The sequence below is a fragment of the Pan paniscus genome, chromosome 9 (genome assembly GCF_029289425.2).
Source record: "Pan paniscus chromosome 9, NHGRI_mPanPan1-v2.0_pri, whole genome shotgun sequence".
NCBI lineage: Eukaryota > Metazoa > Chordata > Mammalia > Primates > Hominidae > Pan > Pan paniscus.
Genome location: NC_073258.2, coordinates 69634993 through 69647288, shown reverse-complemented (window position 1 = coordinate 69647288; position 12296 = coordinate 69634993). Strand labels below are relative to the sequence as shown.

Here is a 12296-nt window from a genome sequence, read left to right as displayed (position 1 = left end):
TAGTGGAGATGGGGTTTCACTATGTTAGCCAAGCTGGTCACAAACTCCTGACCTCAAGTGATCCGCCCACCTCGGCCTCCCAAAGTGCTGGGATTACAGGCATGAGCCACCGCGACAGGTCGCCTGCCTTCTTTTCGAAACTTCTGGGATGATCTTTTTATCTCTGCTCAAAAGACTCAGTCTCTGTCACGTTAAGAGATATTCCCACAGGCCTTCCTTCACAGAGCACCATCCCAGCACACACCTCCTGCCCTTGCCTTTCTACCTGCCCGCCCATCTCTCCTCTCCTGCCTTGCTCCTGGCCCTCCCACCCGGCCAACATGTCTGTTCTCAGCACTGACCACCTCCATGAGTACCACGCAACTCACCCATCTGTTTAAGGTTGTTGTAGTCTTTTTCATTCCCATCTCCCTAAAATATCAGCTCCACGAGGGCAGGGGTTTTGTCTGTTTTGTGTTTTTGTTCATCTCAGTAACAGACTTACCTTCATAATTACATTTGACTCAGCTTAATATGGAGATAAATTTATGTCCCCTGGACATGCAATAAGAGGTGGTGTCTCAGATGCTCTTGACGGTAGAATTTGGGTTTAAAATTCATGTCTAATCCATGATTATGATCAAGCTTTATCTTTTAAAACCCATGGGTGGCGCTGGTGATGAGACAGAGGTGTGGAAGAAAAAGACAATTGCAAGTAATTGCTATTCTTTATTTTGCCACTCAAAATAATTACCAAAAAAAAAAATTCTTAAATGATAACAACACAACATCAAGGCAAAGAGAACAGGAATGGCTGACTCTGCATAAATTGGCCGAAGATTATCCATTATCTTAAGGTTTGACTTCAGGTTACAGCGCACAGACAAACACGCCCAGGAGGCTCTCAGGACCGCTCGATGTCTTCTGAGGAGGCTGCGGCGGGGAGATCCAGGAGGCGGTCGAGGGCACCGGCCTCTGCAAAGGGAAGAGCCACATCTGAGCAGCAACTTCTTAATATGCACACGAGAGAATTACAACCACGACACATGCTACAGGAAGCGGCGTGTGGTCGTCCTCTGTAAAGATTCTTACCAGATTAAACCCAGAATCAGGGACGACACTCTGTATTCCTCACTTCGTAATGATTTAACTCCCACAGTTAGTAAGCATTTAAAACTGTCAGACTTTTAAATTCAGGCTTTAAAGAGGTATAATTCCTAGCTGAGTAATAAGAGCTGGTATATCCTAAGGAAAGAGTTTCCATGTTACAAAATTAAAAACAAATGAAAAACAAAAATCTAGCAGAGTCCCTCTGCCCCTTGTAGGAAAAGTCACCCCAGCTTTTCTCCCAGAAGCTCCACTGGGCTCCAACAGAGGGAACTTGGTGACTCGGTTTTGAGATTTCTAATGAACACCGCCTTTTCCAAGACCTTCTTTGGCAGTCTCCTTCCCCCGCTCCCCTCCCCTCACTCCTCTTCCCTCTCCCCATCGCCACCTAAAGTGCAGCCCGATAACACTGCAAATGAAAAACATCCTGATCCAAAATGAACCCAAGGATCAGCCTTGATTTTTCAAAACTGGACAAAACTGTGATGTGCAACTGAAGGTCTCCACTGGAGAGGCTAAGCGGTCCATCCCTCCTCCCCACCACCACCTCCCTGTTAACTCTCAGAGCAGCAGGTGAAGGTCTTCTCCACTGGAGAGGCTAAGTGGTCCATCCCTCCTCCCCTCCACCACCTCCCCCTTAACTCTCAGAGCACCAGGTGAAGGTCTTCTCTGCTGGAGAGGCAAAGCGGTCTATCCCTCCTCCCCTCCACCGCCTCCCTGTTAACTCTCAGAGCACCAGGTGAAGGTCTTCTCTGCTGGAGAGGCAAAGCGGTCCATCCCTCCTCCCCACCACCACCTCCCTGTTAGCCCTCAGAGCACCGGGGCCGCTTTCCAGCTCCCTCCACTGCTGCAGTAGGACCTGTGTGGTTATCTGATCAAGGCCAGATGCCCATCGTGGAGTGAATGCCAAGCGTAGTGTGCGGAGGTCTCCTCATCCCCAGTGTTTGCAGAAGACACTGGAAGCCAGGATCAGAGCCTTTCCAGTTAGATTTCAAGGCAGCCTGCCTGGCAGGAAGGCTGCATAGAGAAACACTGCAGTCTAAGATATGGGCTTCTATTAATTTCCCATGCTTAGAAAATATGGTTTAGGGCCAGGCACAGTGGCTCACGCCTGTAATCCCAGCACTTTGGGAGACTGAGGCAGACAGGTTACTTGAGGCCAGGAGTTCAAGATGAGCCTGGCCAACATGATGAACCCCAGCCTCTACTAAAAATACAAATATTAGCCAGGCATAATTGCGCGCACCTGTTTTCCCAGCTACCTGGGAGGAAGAGGCACGAGAATCACTTGAGCCCAGGAGGCAGAGGCTGCAGTGAGCTGAGATTGCACCACTACATTCGAGCCTGGGCGACAGAGTGAGATGAAGGAAGGAAGGAAGAAAGAGAGAGAGAAAGAGAGAGGAAGAAAGAGGAAGGAAGGAAGAGAAAGAAGAAAGAAAGAAAAGAGAGAAGAGAAAGAAAAGACAGAGAAAAAAGAAAAGAGAAAAGGTTTAGGACGGTTCACAAAGAACTTGGCCTGTAGTATACCTGTGCCCTAAAAGGTACAGCAGTTGTCACCGTGTGAATAGATATGGTTCCAGTAGAATGAGCTGCACCCTGAGGCCCACTCTCTTCCTGGGAGCAGCGCTGGCCCGATGGCCCTCCACGATGGTAGAATGCCCCTGCCGCAATCCCAGCCCTCTGGAGCTAGCTCTAGTGTTACATTCTCAGCCAAACAGGACTTTGTATGTAGATAAGTAATCGGCTACTTCCCAGGGGGATTCTATGGGTTCTCTTCTCGATGGGCCTTTTACGTTTCCAGTGTGCTAAGAGATGAATGTTAAGTTGGTGATATTTCACATACCTTTGAGATGCAAGAAAGACAGAAACTCAATGATTGTGCGCATGATATTGTTCTCAGGTATGGACCTGTCAAAGCTTCCTAGAAGAGAAAAGATCAACATTCACGACTTGTGCAGAGGGTGCTTCAGTGTCTCAGGTCATCCCCCTCCTTACAGAGGAGCTGGGCGCTGCAAGGTCAATGATCTGATCCCAGCAGCCTGAGGCCCTGCTGTGCTTTCCAAGGCCCTTGTTCAATGTGAGGGAGTGGGGAGATATCCAGTTCAAGGCCTCACTTTTCTTCTTCTTCTTTTTAATTGAGATGGAGTCTCACTCTGTTGCCTAGGCTGGAATGCAGTGTCATGATCTTGGCTCACTGCAACCTCCGCCTCCCAGGTTCAAGTGATTCTCGAGCCTCCGCCTCCCAAGTAGCTGGGATGACAGGCACCCACCACCACGCCTGGCTAATTTTTATATTTTTGGTAGAGACAGCGTTTTGCCATGTTGGCCAGGCTGGTCTTGAACTCCAGACCTCAGGTGATCCACCCACATCAGCCTCCCAAAGTGCTGGGATTACAGGCAGGAGCCATCGTGCCCAGTCCCGCTCTTCTGGAGGCCCTGGTGCCTGGGCAGCCTCCCAGCCTAGAAGGACCCCTTGCTGTCTCGGGTTTGCAGGTTCTGTTTGCAGCTGCTGACCGGTGTGGCGAGGCCACATCGTCTTAGTCAAGTCATGGCCAGGCTTGGGCTGCAGCTGTGGACAGCCCCGACACCCACAGCTGTCCCCTGTATGCACCTGGGAGCTGGTGGAAGTGAGGTGCCCCAGGGCCCGGGATAGGAGTCCTCTCACCTGGTTTCATGTCATCTTCGGGCCACAGCTCCCGCTTGCTGGTGAGGCCATTCTTGTCGCTGAATGACCTGTGGTTGCCAACGGCATCTGTTTGCAGATCAGAGAGGAAAGCCTCTGGGTGTGACTGTCATGCACGCCCTCCCCACACCCAAAGAAGGACACAGGGCTGCCTGTAGCCAACACACACATGCAACTCGACTGTGAAATAGAGCCCAGGGACAGACACCAGAGAAGAGGGAGTGATTCTCCACCCAGCTTAGGTAAGAGCTTGGCCGCTCACGCCAGGGTCAAAGGGAATGTGAGGGTTTGCACAGGGTGGGTGGGAGAAAGGGAGGTGTGGCTCCTGAAGTGGGGGAGAGGCCCAGAACCTGCCCTGTTGCAGGGGTTGCGCCTGGGTCCAGAGGAGCTGGCATCTGAGCTGGCACTGAGCTGGCATCAAACTGGGTGGCTCCCTGGCAGATAACAGGAGCTGGGTCCTCATGTCCCTGAAAGCATGGGGGACGCTGAAGAGTTTAAGTTGTGACTGAACCCGATTTTTATTTTCACTCTGGCAGCTGTGTGCAAGATGGACTGGAGCCAGAGAGAGAGAAGGAGAGAGACAGAGGGAGCGAGAGGGTCACAGAGGGAGACAGGATGGGGGTGGGGGGTGCAGGAGCATGTGTGCGTTCCCATGTGTGTGTGGGTGTGTTTCGTGGTGCGAAAATGGAGGAACTGTGATTGCAAGCACAGAGATCCCTGAAGTCCAGGGAAGAAACGATGAGGGCTGTAAACCAAGAGGCGTGGGGTGAAGAGGAGGGCTGGATTTGGGGCTGTGCAGGAAAGGAAATGGAAATGAGAGATGGGGACGAGGGTGAGGACGCCTCTGTGTTTCCAGCTGGTTGGCCTGGGTGGACTGTGCCGTCTACAAGGCCAGACAAAGGAGAATTAACTCGTATTTCCAGAGATGCCGTTCTTGGTGCTAAATTTATAGAGGAATCATAGGTCGCCTCATGTCACTGATGCACCCTCAGCCACGGCCACACTGCGTTCAGCAGCAGCTGGTGCAAAAACATTGCTTTTGCTGCATTTCTAGCAGATCCTAGAAATCAAAGGCATATTGTTAAGTATTTTGACAAACAACTCGTCTAGCTACAGCTGAACAGGGCCGTAAAATTGATGGCGAAAATGAGTTTGTTTTCTAATTAGGGGTCAAACTCTTCTTGACAAATAGATTTTCAATATTCCAAAGCAACACAGATAAATGTTCTCATTGACCAGTTCTGCCTTTGTTTTGGGCCCGTAGCACACAAAGATGAGGTGCCCTCTGAGTGGCAGAGCTCAGGGTTGCAAAGGGTTGAGGAAATCAGCCGACCCTCAGGCAGGTCAAGCCACTCCATGGGCAGGGAGAGGATGAGAGGACCGCGCAGAGACCAGCAGGCCCTGTGGTGAACAGCCTGGACCGATCCGCATGCGGCCTCAGGCAGCTCTGTCATCCCCGTGTCTGTTTCTTAAAGCCTGACTCTGGGGGTCCTCTGAGTGACCCCGATAAACAAGCGTCTGCAGGAGGAGGAAGCTGTATTCGACTCTGGGACTGAGAACTAAGGCAGCTTTCCTTGGCATGGGGAGAAGAGCACCATTCTCCCCATTTGCTGCTCCCGGGGCTCAGATAGGCCCTGCGTGCTGTTCACATCCTTCCTCTGGCAGAAGGCAGTACAGGGAGGCTTTTAAGGTGGATGGTGAGGTGTGGAGGGGAAGGTGAGTTACAGGAGGGAGCCAAGGCCTCCTCTTGTCCCCTCCTTTGGAGGAAAGTCAGAAGGCATTGCTGCACAGACCAAGGATGTGGAGAAAGTAGAGGCCTGGGACAGGGGCGGGGGCGGACACGGGGAGGTGTCAGCCTGCAGTGTCCCATCTAGGGCTAGGGCTCACCTCAGGCAGCAGGGGACACCGCTGACACAGGTGACAACAGGACAGGGAGAGGGAGGGGACACAGGCTTGGGCAGGCAGGGTCACCTGAACCTTGTTTTGAGGAGAGCCTGTCTGGGCTGCCTTCAGGCGATCTGGCAATTCCCGTGTGGAGCTTGGAGAAAGGGAAGAGGGAGGCAGGATTTGGGGTCCGCTGACCTAGGGTGCTCTGCAAGCCGAGGAGTTGAGTGTTTTGGGAGACCCGGGGGCCTGGGGAGAGGCCCAGAACAGGGCCTGTAAGGACTGCAAGGCGGGAAAGCCCAGGAGAACTTGAGCAAAGCCCAGGGTGGGAATCTCACCCCGGGACAGGGTGGCAGAGCCGGGGCAGGAGAAGCTTCTGGAAAGAACCGTACACAGATCAAGTGTGCAGAGCAATGGAGACGGGCAATGAGGTCAAGAGGGAGGCCAGAGGGTCTGCCCAGCCGCAGGCGGAGGGGCAGGAGCCAGGGTTCAAAGCGAGGGGCAGGTGGGGTCAGGAGTGGGGAGGCCATGCTGTCAGTCACTTACGTGGGCCCAGCAGGTAGCCCGCGCTGTTCAGGGTCCAGCCTCGTTTTTCCTTGGCCTTGAAGGGAGAAAAGGGGGTCAGATGCCAGGGCTGTGCCTGGAGCCGATGCTGAATGGGTGCACCCAGGCTTTCCCGGCATGGCAGAGGACTTAGAACAATGCATGTGCTTTTGGATAGCTCGCGAAATTCCAGGTTTACCCCTAAGTCGGCTATATTTGACATGAAAATGGAACCACTTGATTTACGAAATACTTCACTTGAGGGCCTGAGCCCGCGCACTCTCAGCGCACTGCACCTGCTTTAGTGACGCTGAGGCCACGCCAGTGGCTCCTCGCCCTCCATTCTAACTAAGCCCTGCGGAACGGGCGAGCTTCTCGCTTTCCCGAGGCGCTGACCCGAAGCGCAGAGCTCTCCCGGCGGCCTGGTTATAGCCCGGGGCTGTTGATACACTCGGAGAAGCGCGCGGGGGGAATCCCAGGGAGCCCCGGACCCTTCCCGCGACGCCCGCGGCCAGGACAGCGCCCGCACGAGCCTTTCCACTTTCCACCCCCATCCCCGCGGGCAGGGCGGAGACTGCCTCCTCCAGGAAGCCCTCCACGCCCGGCCGGCTCTGATGTCCCCTTCGCTCGGAGGAGACGCGCCCCGCACTTACCGGCGACCAGAGCCCCGCAGAGGCAGAAAGGGCCGCGGTGAGGAGGAGGGAGGCGAGCAGGAGGGCGCTGCCTCGGGCCATCTGGAAGGGAAGGACAGGGCGGGCGGGTCGGAACCCGGAGTGGGCTGCGCCCCGAGGCAAGGAGTGCCGGGGCTGCGGGGAGGAGCAGAGGCGGCGGCCGGGCCAGGGCCCTGGCAGAACCGTCCCTGGGCAGAGGAAAGCCGAAGGGGAAGCCTCCCGGGGGCGCAGGGTCGGCCCGGCGCCAGTAGTACCTTGAGCTGCGGCTGCGCCCGGGTTCGGAGCGTCGGGATCCGGGTGCGGTGGCGGGTCTGGGCGGCAGGTCCGGGCGTCGGGCCGGGTCGGGTGGGCTCTGGCGGCCTGGGGCGCTCACCGCATGGCGCGGCCGGCAGCAGGGGCAGAAGGCGCGGGCCGGGTCCCTCCACGTGTCCGCCGCCCGGTGTGGCCGCCGCCACCGCCGCCGCTGCTATATATGCGGCGCGCCCGGGAGCCGCCCGGAGTCGCGTCACCGGCTCAGCGCCCGCCTCCTGCACCCTCGCCGAGCCCCGAGGGTGACGGGAGTGACCCGAGCTCGGGTCCTCTGGGCCATCATAGACGGGTGCGGCGGAGAGCCCCCCCTCATCCCGCGGGAGAGACTCCCCCAAATCCGCAGAGAGAACCCCAAACCCGGTGGGAGAGACCCTAATCCCGAAAGACAGAGCCCCATCGCCCCGCGGGAGAGCCCCCAGACCCGCGGCCCAAGTCATCGCTGTGGCGTCAACCCCACTGCTCCCCCCGGGGTCCCAGCCCCAGAGCAAGCCTGACCCCCCACAACGTCCCGCGCCTGCGGTCTCCCTGCAGCTTCTCCTCCCAGCCCCTACCGCTGCAAGAGCCAGCTGAGCTCCGCGGCACTGGAGACCCCAGAGGGTGACGGGCAGGTACGACTCCTCAGTCCGAGCCAGTCCCAGCTGGGAGGTCATGGGGTACCCGGGGAATGGCGGGCAACACTTGGCCCTGCGCCCTGGCCGGCTTGTGCTGGGGCTGGAGCGAAGGTTCAGGCCTCGGGAGCCGTCGATGGCGGGGAGGGCAGGCGTTCCCGGCTCCCTGTGCCCAGCGACCTCCCTCCTGTTTCACTAAAGGGGGACTGTGGATCTCAGGGTCTGCTTGGCCATCCCATTGTGGGAGCTGCGGGACCGTCGAGCATCCACAGGCACCAGCTCAGAAGCTCGGCCTCTCAGTGCCTCCCCTGGCTGCCTGGTCCAGTTGTAAGAGGGAGCTTTAAGCAGGTCCAGCCACTGGGCGACTGGTTAGGTCCAGAGGGAGAGCAGCCCAGACTCCCAGAGGCCGCCAAGGGGTGGGCGGTGGGCAGAGCAGCAGCAAGAGGCTGTCCTTGTGCCCAAGGCAAAGACATCCCACAGGAACAAGGCCCTCCTTGGCTCCTCCACGAACCCTTCCTGAGCTGGGGCCAAGTCCCGAAACAACCCAGGAGAGAACCCAAGCCTAGGCTGTTCCTTCACCCCGTTCCCAGGCATCAGGGGAGCACAGGATCCCAGGCATCACACTTGTACAATGTGGCACCTCCGGGCTTCCGAAGAGCACGGGGTCATCTGCTGAAAACTCGCCTGACCTCCCCTCCCACTGGCCAGACACCACCCAAGTCCTCAACAGCAGCAGCTGGGTTAGGATCTCCCCACCCACTGGGCTCAATATCAGATGGGTTGATGTCACATCTGTGGGTTGATGTCCACAGGGCACAGGACGAATGATGATCATGACAGTGTCATCTTACCTGTCCTCTACACTTTAGTCTTGGGAACCTTTGCACAGACAGCTACAGGCTGCCCCCAGGAGAGATCCGTCTGCCTCCACGTGGCTGGGGAAGGACAACTGGGCTTTCAAGAACTCTGGCGAAGGCCAGCGGCTGCTGGAGAAGGTGCAGGGCTGCAGCCTGGTGGCTGAGTGTCTGCTGTGGTTTATGGGAGGAAGAGGAGGAGACAGGACTTGGGGAGGGGTCTTAGGAACAGACTCCTGGCACGGCAGTGGTGAGGGGTGGGGTGTTCCCAAGGGCACAGTTTGACTTCTGGTCATCCCTATTTCTTGCAGCCTGGGGAGAGGAGAGTCAGGCACAGGGGACCCTAACTAGGACTCACAGGCTGATTTCGGAGCCCACAGTAAACCCTGAAGTGGTTTCCTGCCGGGAGTGGGGGCGTGGGAGACAGTGAGTCGCCATGGGAGTCTGGGCCAGCCGTGGGCAGAAGGACAGCCGAGAGGCGGAGGAGCAGAGGGCACGTTCCTGTGACTCTGCAGAGAATTGACAATGATGTCCTCTCATGCCCCATGTCCTTGTGTCTAGATGACATCAGGGAGTGGGCAGGGGCTGGGCTCATGGGTGCCTCTTGGCTACCTGAGAAATACTGCAACCTTTGGCCCCCGGTGGTAGTGGGAGCCCTGCTACCATCCCAGAGCTCTTTCTTGCTTTCTGCTGAGAACAAATCCAGCCCAGTGCATAGCACATCTTAGTCAATTCCAGCCTTCTCCTTTCTTCCACATTAGGCCCCCTTCCGAATCCTGCCAGAGCTTGACTACACTTATTTTCTCTATTTACTTTGTCACAGAGGCTCTTAGTCTGTTTAAAGGAGCAGAAACTCTAAACCTAAATCCTTGAGATGGATTCGAAGAGACTCAAAGTCCATCCCTTAGTCATGGGCTGGAATTTGAGGTACATTAAACTTTCAGCTGTCTTCATTTGGGCCTATGTACTCTTTTTGTTTCCTTTTTTGCTTTCAAAGAAACTTCAGACTGGGCGCAGTGGCTCACGCTTGTAATCCCAGCATTTTGGGAGGCTGAGGTGAGTAGATAGATCACTTGAGCCCTGGAGTCCAAGACCAGCTGGGGCAACATAGCAAGGCCTCATCTCTACTAAAAATAAATAAATAAATATTTTTAAAAAATTAGCCAAGCATGATGGCACGTGCCTGTAGTCCCAGCTACTCAGCTCAGGAGGCTGAGGTGGGAGGATCACCTGAGCCCAGGAGGTTGAGGCTACAGTGAGCCACGATCAAGCCTGCACTCCAGCATAGGCAACAGAGCAAGTCTCTGTCAAGAAAGAAAGAAGGAGGGAGGGAGGGAGGGAGAGAGAGAGAGAGAGAAGGGAAGAAGAAGAAAGAAGAAGAAGGAGGACGAGGAGGAGAAGGAGAAGAAGAAAAGAGAAGGAAGGAAAGTGAGGAAAGAGAAAGGAAAAAAAGAAAAATAAATTTCAGGCCGGGTGCGGTGGCTCACGCCTGTAATCCCAGCACTTTGGGAGGCCAAGGCGGGAGGATCACAAGGTCAGGAGATCGAGACCATCCTGGCTAACATGGTGAAACCCCGTCTCTACTAAAAATACAAAAAATTAGCCGGGAGTGGTGGCAGGCGCCTGTGGTCCCAGCTATTTGGGAGGCTGAGGCAGGAGAATGGCGTGAACCCAGGAGGCGGAGCTTGCAGTGAGCCTAGATCGTGCCACTGCACTCCAGCCTGGGTGACAGAGCGAGACTCCGTCTCGAAAAACAAAAAACAAACGAAAAAGAAATTTCAGGGTAGGTTATCTGGTCAGAGCCTCCTTATTAAAAAGACATTAAGCAACTGGAAACAAATCTTCACATGTATTTTGAATTCATTTAAGAAAGCTCCATTGAATAATTAGACACATGTATTCAAAATAAACATGCCCATGCCTGATTCCTCCAGGTCCCTAAGTTCTTTTTCCACGTGGGATGACACCCACCGTCTTGCTTCCCGCTTAGTCTGGGTGAGTGGTTCTCGGTATAAACCCTTGCTGGGACCCTGGCCCGGAAGTGCGGTGACCATGGGAAGGCTACAGACAAGCAAGGCAGTGGCCTGAAGGCGTGCTGGGGTTTCCTGAGGTCGGCAGATTCCTTCAGACAAATGAGGCCAGCACACCTGGGATGACAGACACCTGCCTCCCGGCACAGACTGTGCTGGAACCACAGCCAGTGTGCTAATGGGTCTTTGCTCAGTAATGACCCAATGGCAGTCATTGTCAACCTGTCATCTTGAAGACAGCCCAGTGTGCAGCAGACAAAGTGGGTCACCATTAGAGTAATCGAAATCAAGCAGAAAGCCTGATGTCCCCCGCTGCCTTCGAGCCAGCCCATCTTCCTTAGAAGCGCTGTCCGACACCAGGAAAAACCACCCTGAAGCTGAGAACTCAAGCAAGGGTCAAGGGTCACCTGGGCCATGCCCACTGCACGGGAGTTCAACCGTCCATTGCCTGGCAGTGGAGCTGCAGTGGTGAAATCAGCAGCAGGGTCTCTGCCCTCGTGGAGTTAGACCCTCACGGAGACCCATTACAGTTGGCCCCTCTGTATCTGTGAGTTCCCTGGCTGTGGGTTCAACCCACTGTGGACTGGGTCCTTGTAGGTAGGCCTAGGATGGGTTTCTCTGTACGAATACGTACAGACTTTTTTCCTTGTCATTATTTCCTAAACAATACGGTATAACAACTATTCATGTAGCATTTACATTATACTCAGTATTATAAGTAATCTAGAGATGATTTAAAGCATATGGGAGGGCCAGCACGGTGGCTTATGCCTGTAATCACAACACTTTGGGAGGCCGAGGCGGGCAGATCACTTGAGGTCAGGGGTTCGAGACCAGCCTGGCCAACATGCCAAAACCCTCTCTCTACTACATATACAAAAACTCAGCCAGATGTGGTGGCGGACATCTGTAATCCCAGCTACTCGGGACGCTGAGGCAGGAGAATCACTTGTACAACTGAACCTGGGAGGCAAAGGTTGCGGTGAGCTGAAACGGCGCCACTGCACTCCAGCATCTGGGTGACAGAGTGAGACTCCATCTCAAAAATAAAAAAGTTAAATTAAAAATAAAGCATATGGGAAGATGTGCATAGGTTATATGCAAATACTATGCCATTTTATATAAGGGACTTGAGCATCCACGGATTTCGGTATTTGCGTGGCCAGGGGTTTCCTGGAACCAACCCACTGTGGACATGGAGGGCCAACTGTATGCAACAAATGGTTATTGTACAAATAACCACCCCATTGTCGTGGGAAGGAGATGCATGGATTAGGGGAGCTGAACCTGACAGGTGAGCAGGACTGACCGGGTACAGAATGAGGCCCAGCACACTCCAGGTGGAGGGGGTTACATGGGTACGCCCCCTTTTTGGTCCTTTTCCATTCCTTCTTCCTGCTGCCTGGAGTGTGGACATGAAGGCTGGAGGTGGGCAACCAATTTGGACCATGAGGTGATGGCTTCAGGTGACACATCAAGGCCGAGGGAGCCTGGGTCCCAGTGACCCTGAGCCTGGTCCCTGGGCTGCACACTTCCCGGCTTGTTTCACAACAGAGGAGAAGAAGCATCTCTCTTATTTAAGCCAATGGCCCGTAGAGGTTTTCCATCACGTGCGGTAGGAATTGTTC

The 12296-nt window shown here is 55.0% G+C and overlaps 1 protein-coding gene across 1 annotated transcript; it reads right to left on the bottom strand.

Annotated features, from left to right (window-relative positions):
* Positions 1 to 688: 688 nt before the first annotated feature.
* Positions 689 to 10659, bottom strand: GAL (galanin and GMAP prepropeptide). The gene is made up of 6 exons (XM_003828754.6): positions 7122 to 10659; positions 6850 to 6930; positions 6200 to 6254; positions 3752 to 3838; positions 2930 to 3007; positions 689 to 954 (listed from the first exon to the last, which is right to left on the bottom strand). The coding sequence occupies exons 1-6, from the start codon at positions 7824 to 7826 to the stop codon at positions 884 to 886; spliced, it is 1077 nt and encodes a 358-aa protein (XP_003828802.4). The 5' UTR covers positions 7827 to 10659; the 3' UTR covers positions 689 to 883.
* Positions 10660 to 12296: the final 1637 nt, after the last annotated feature.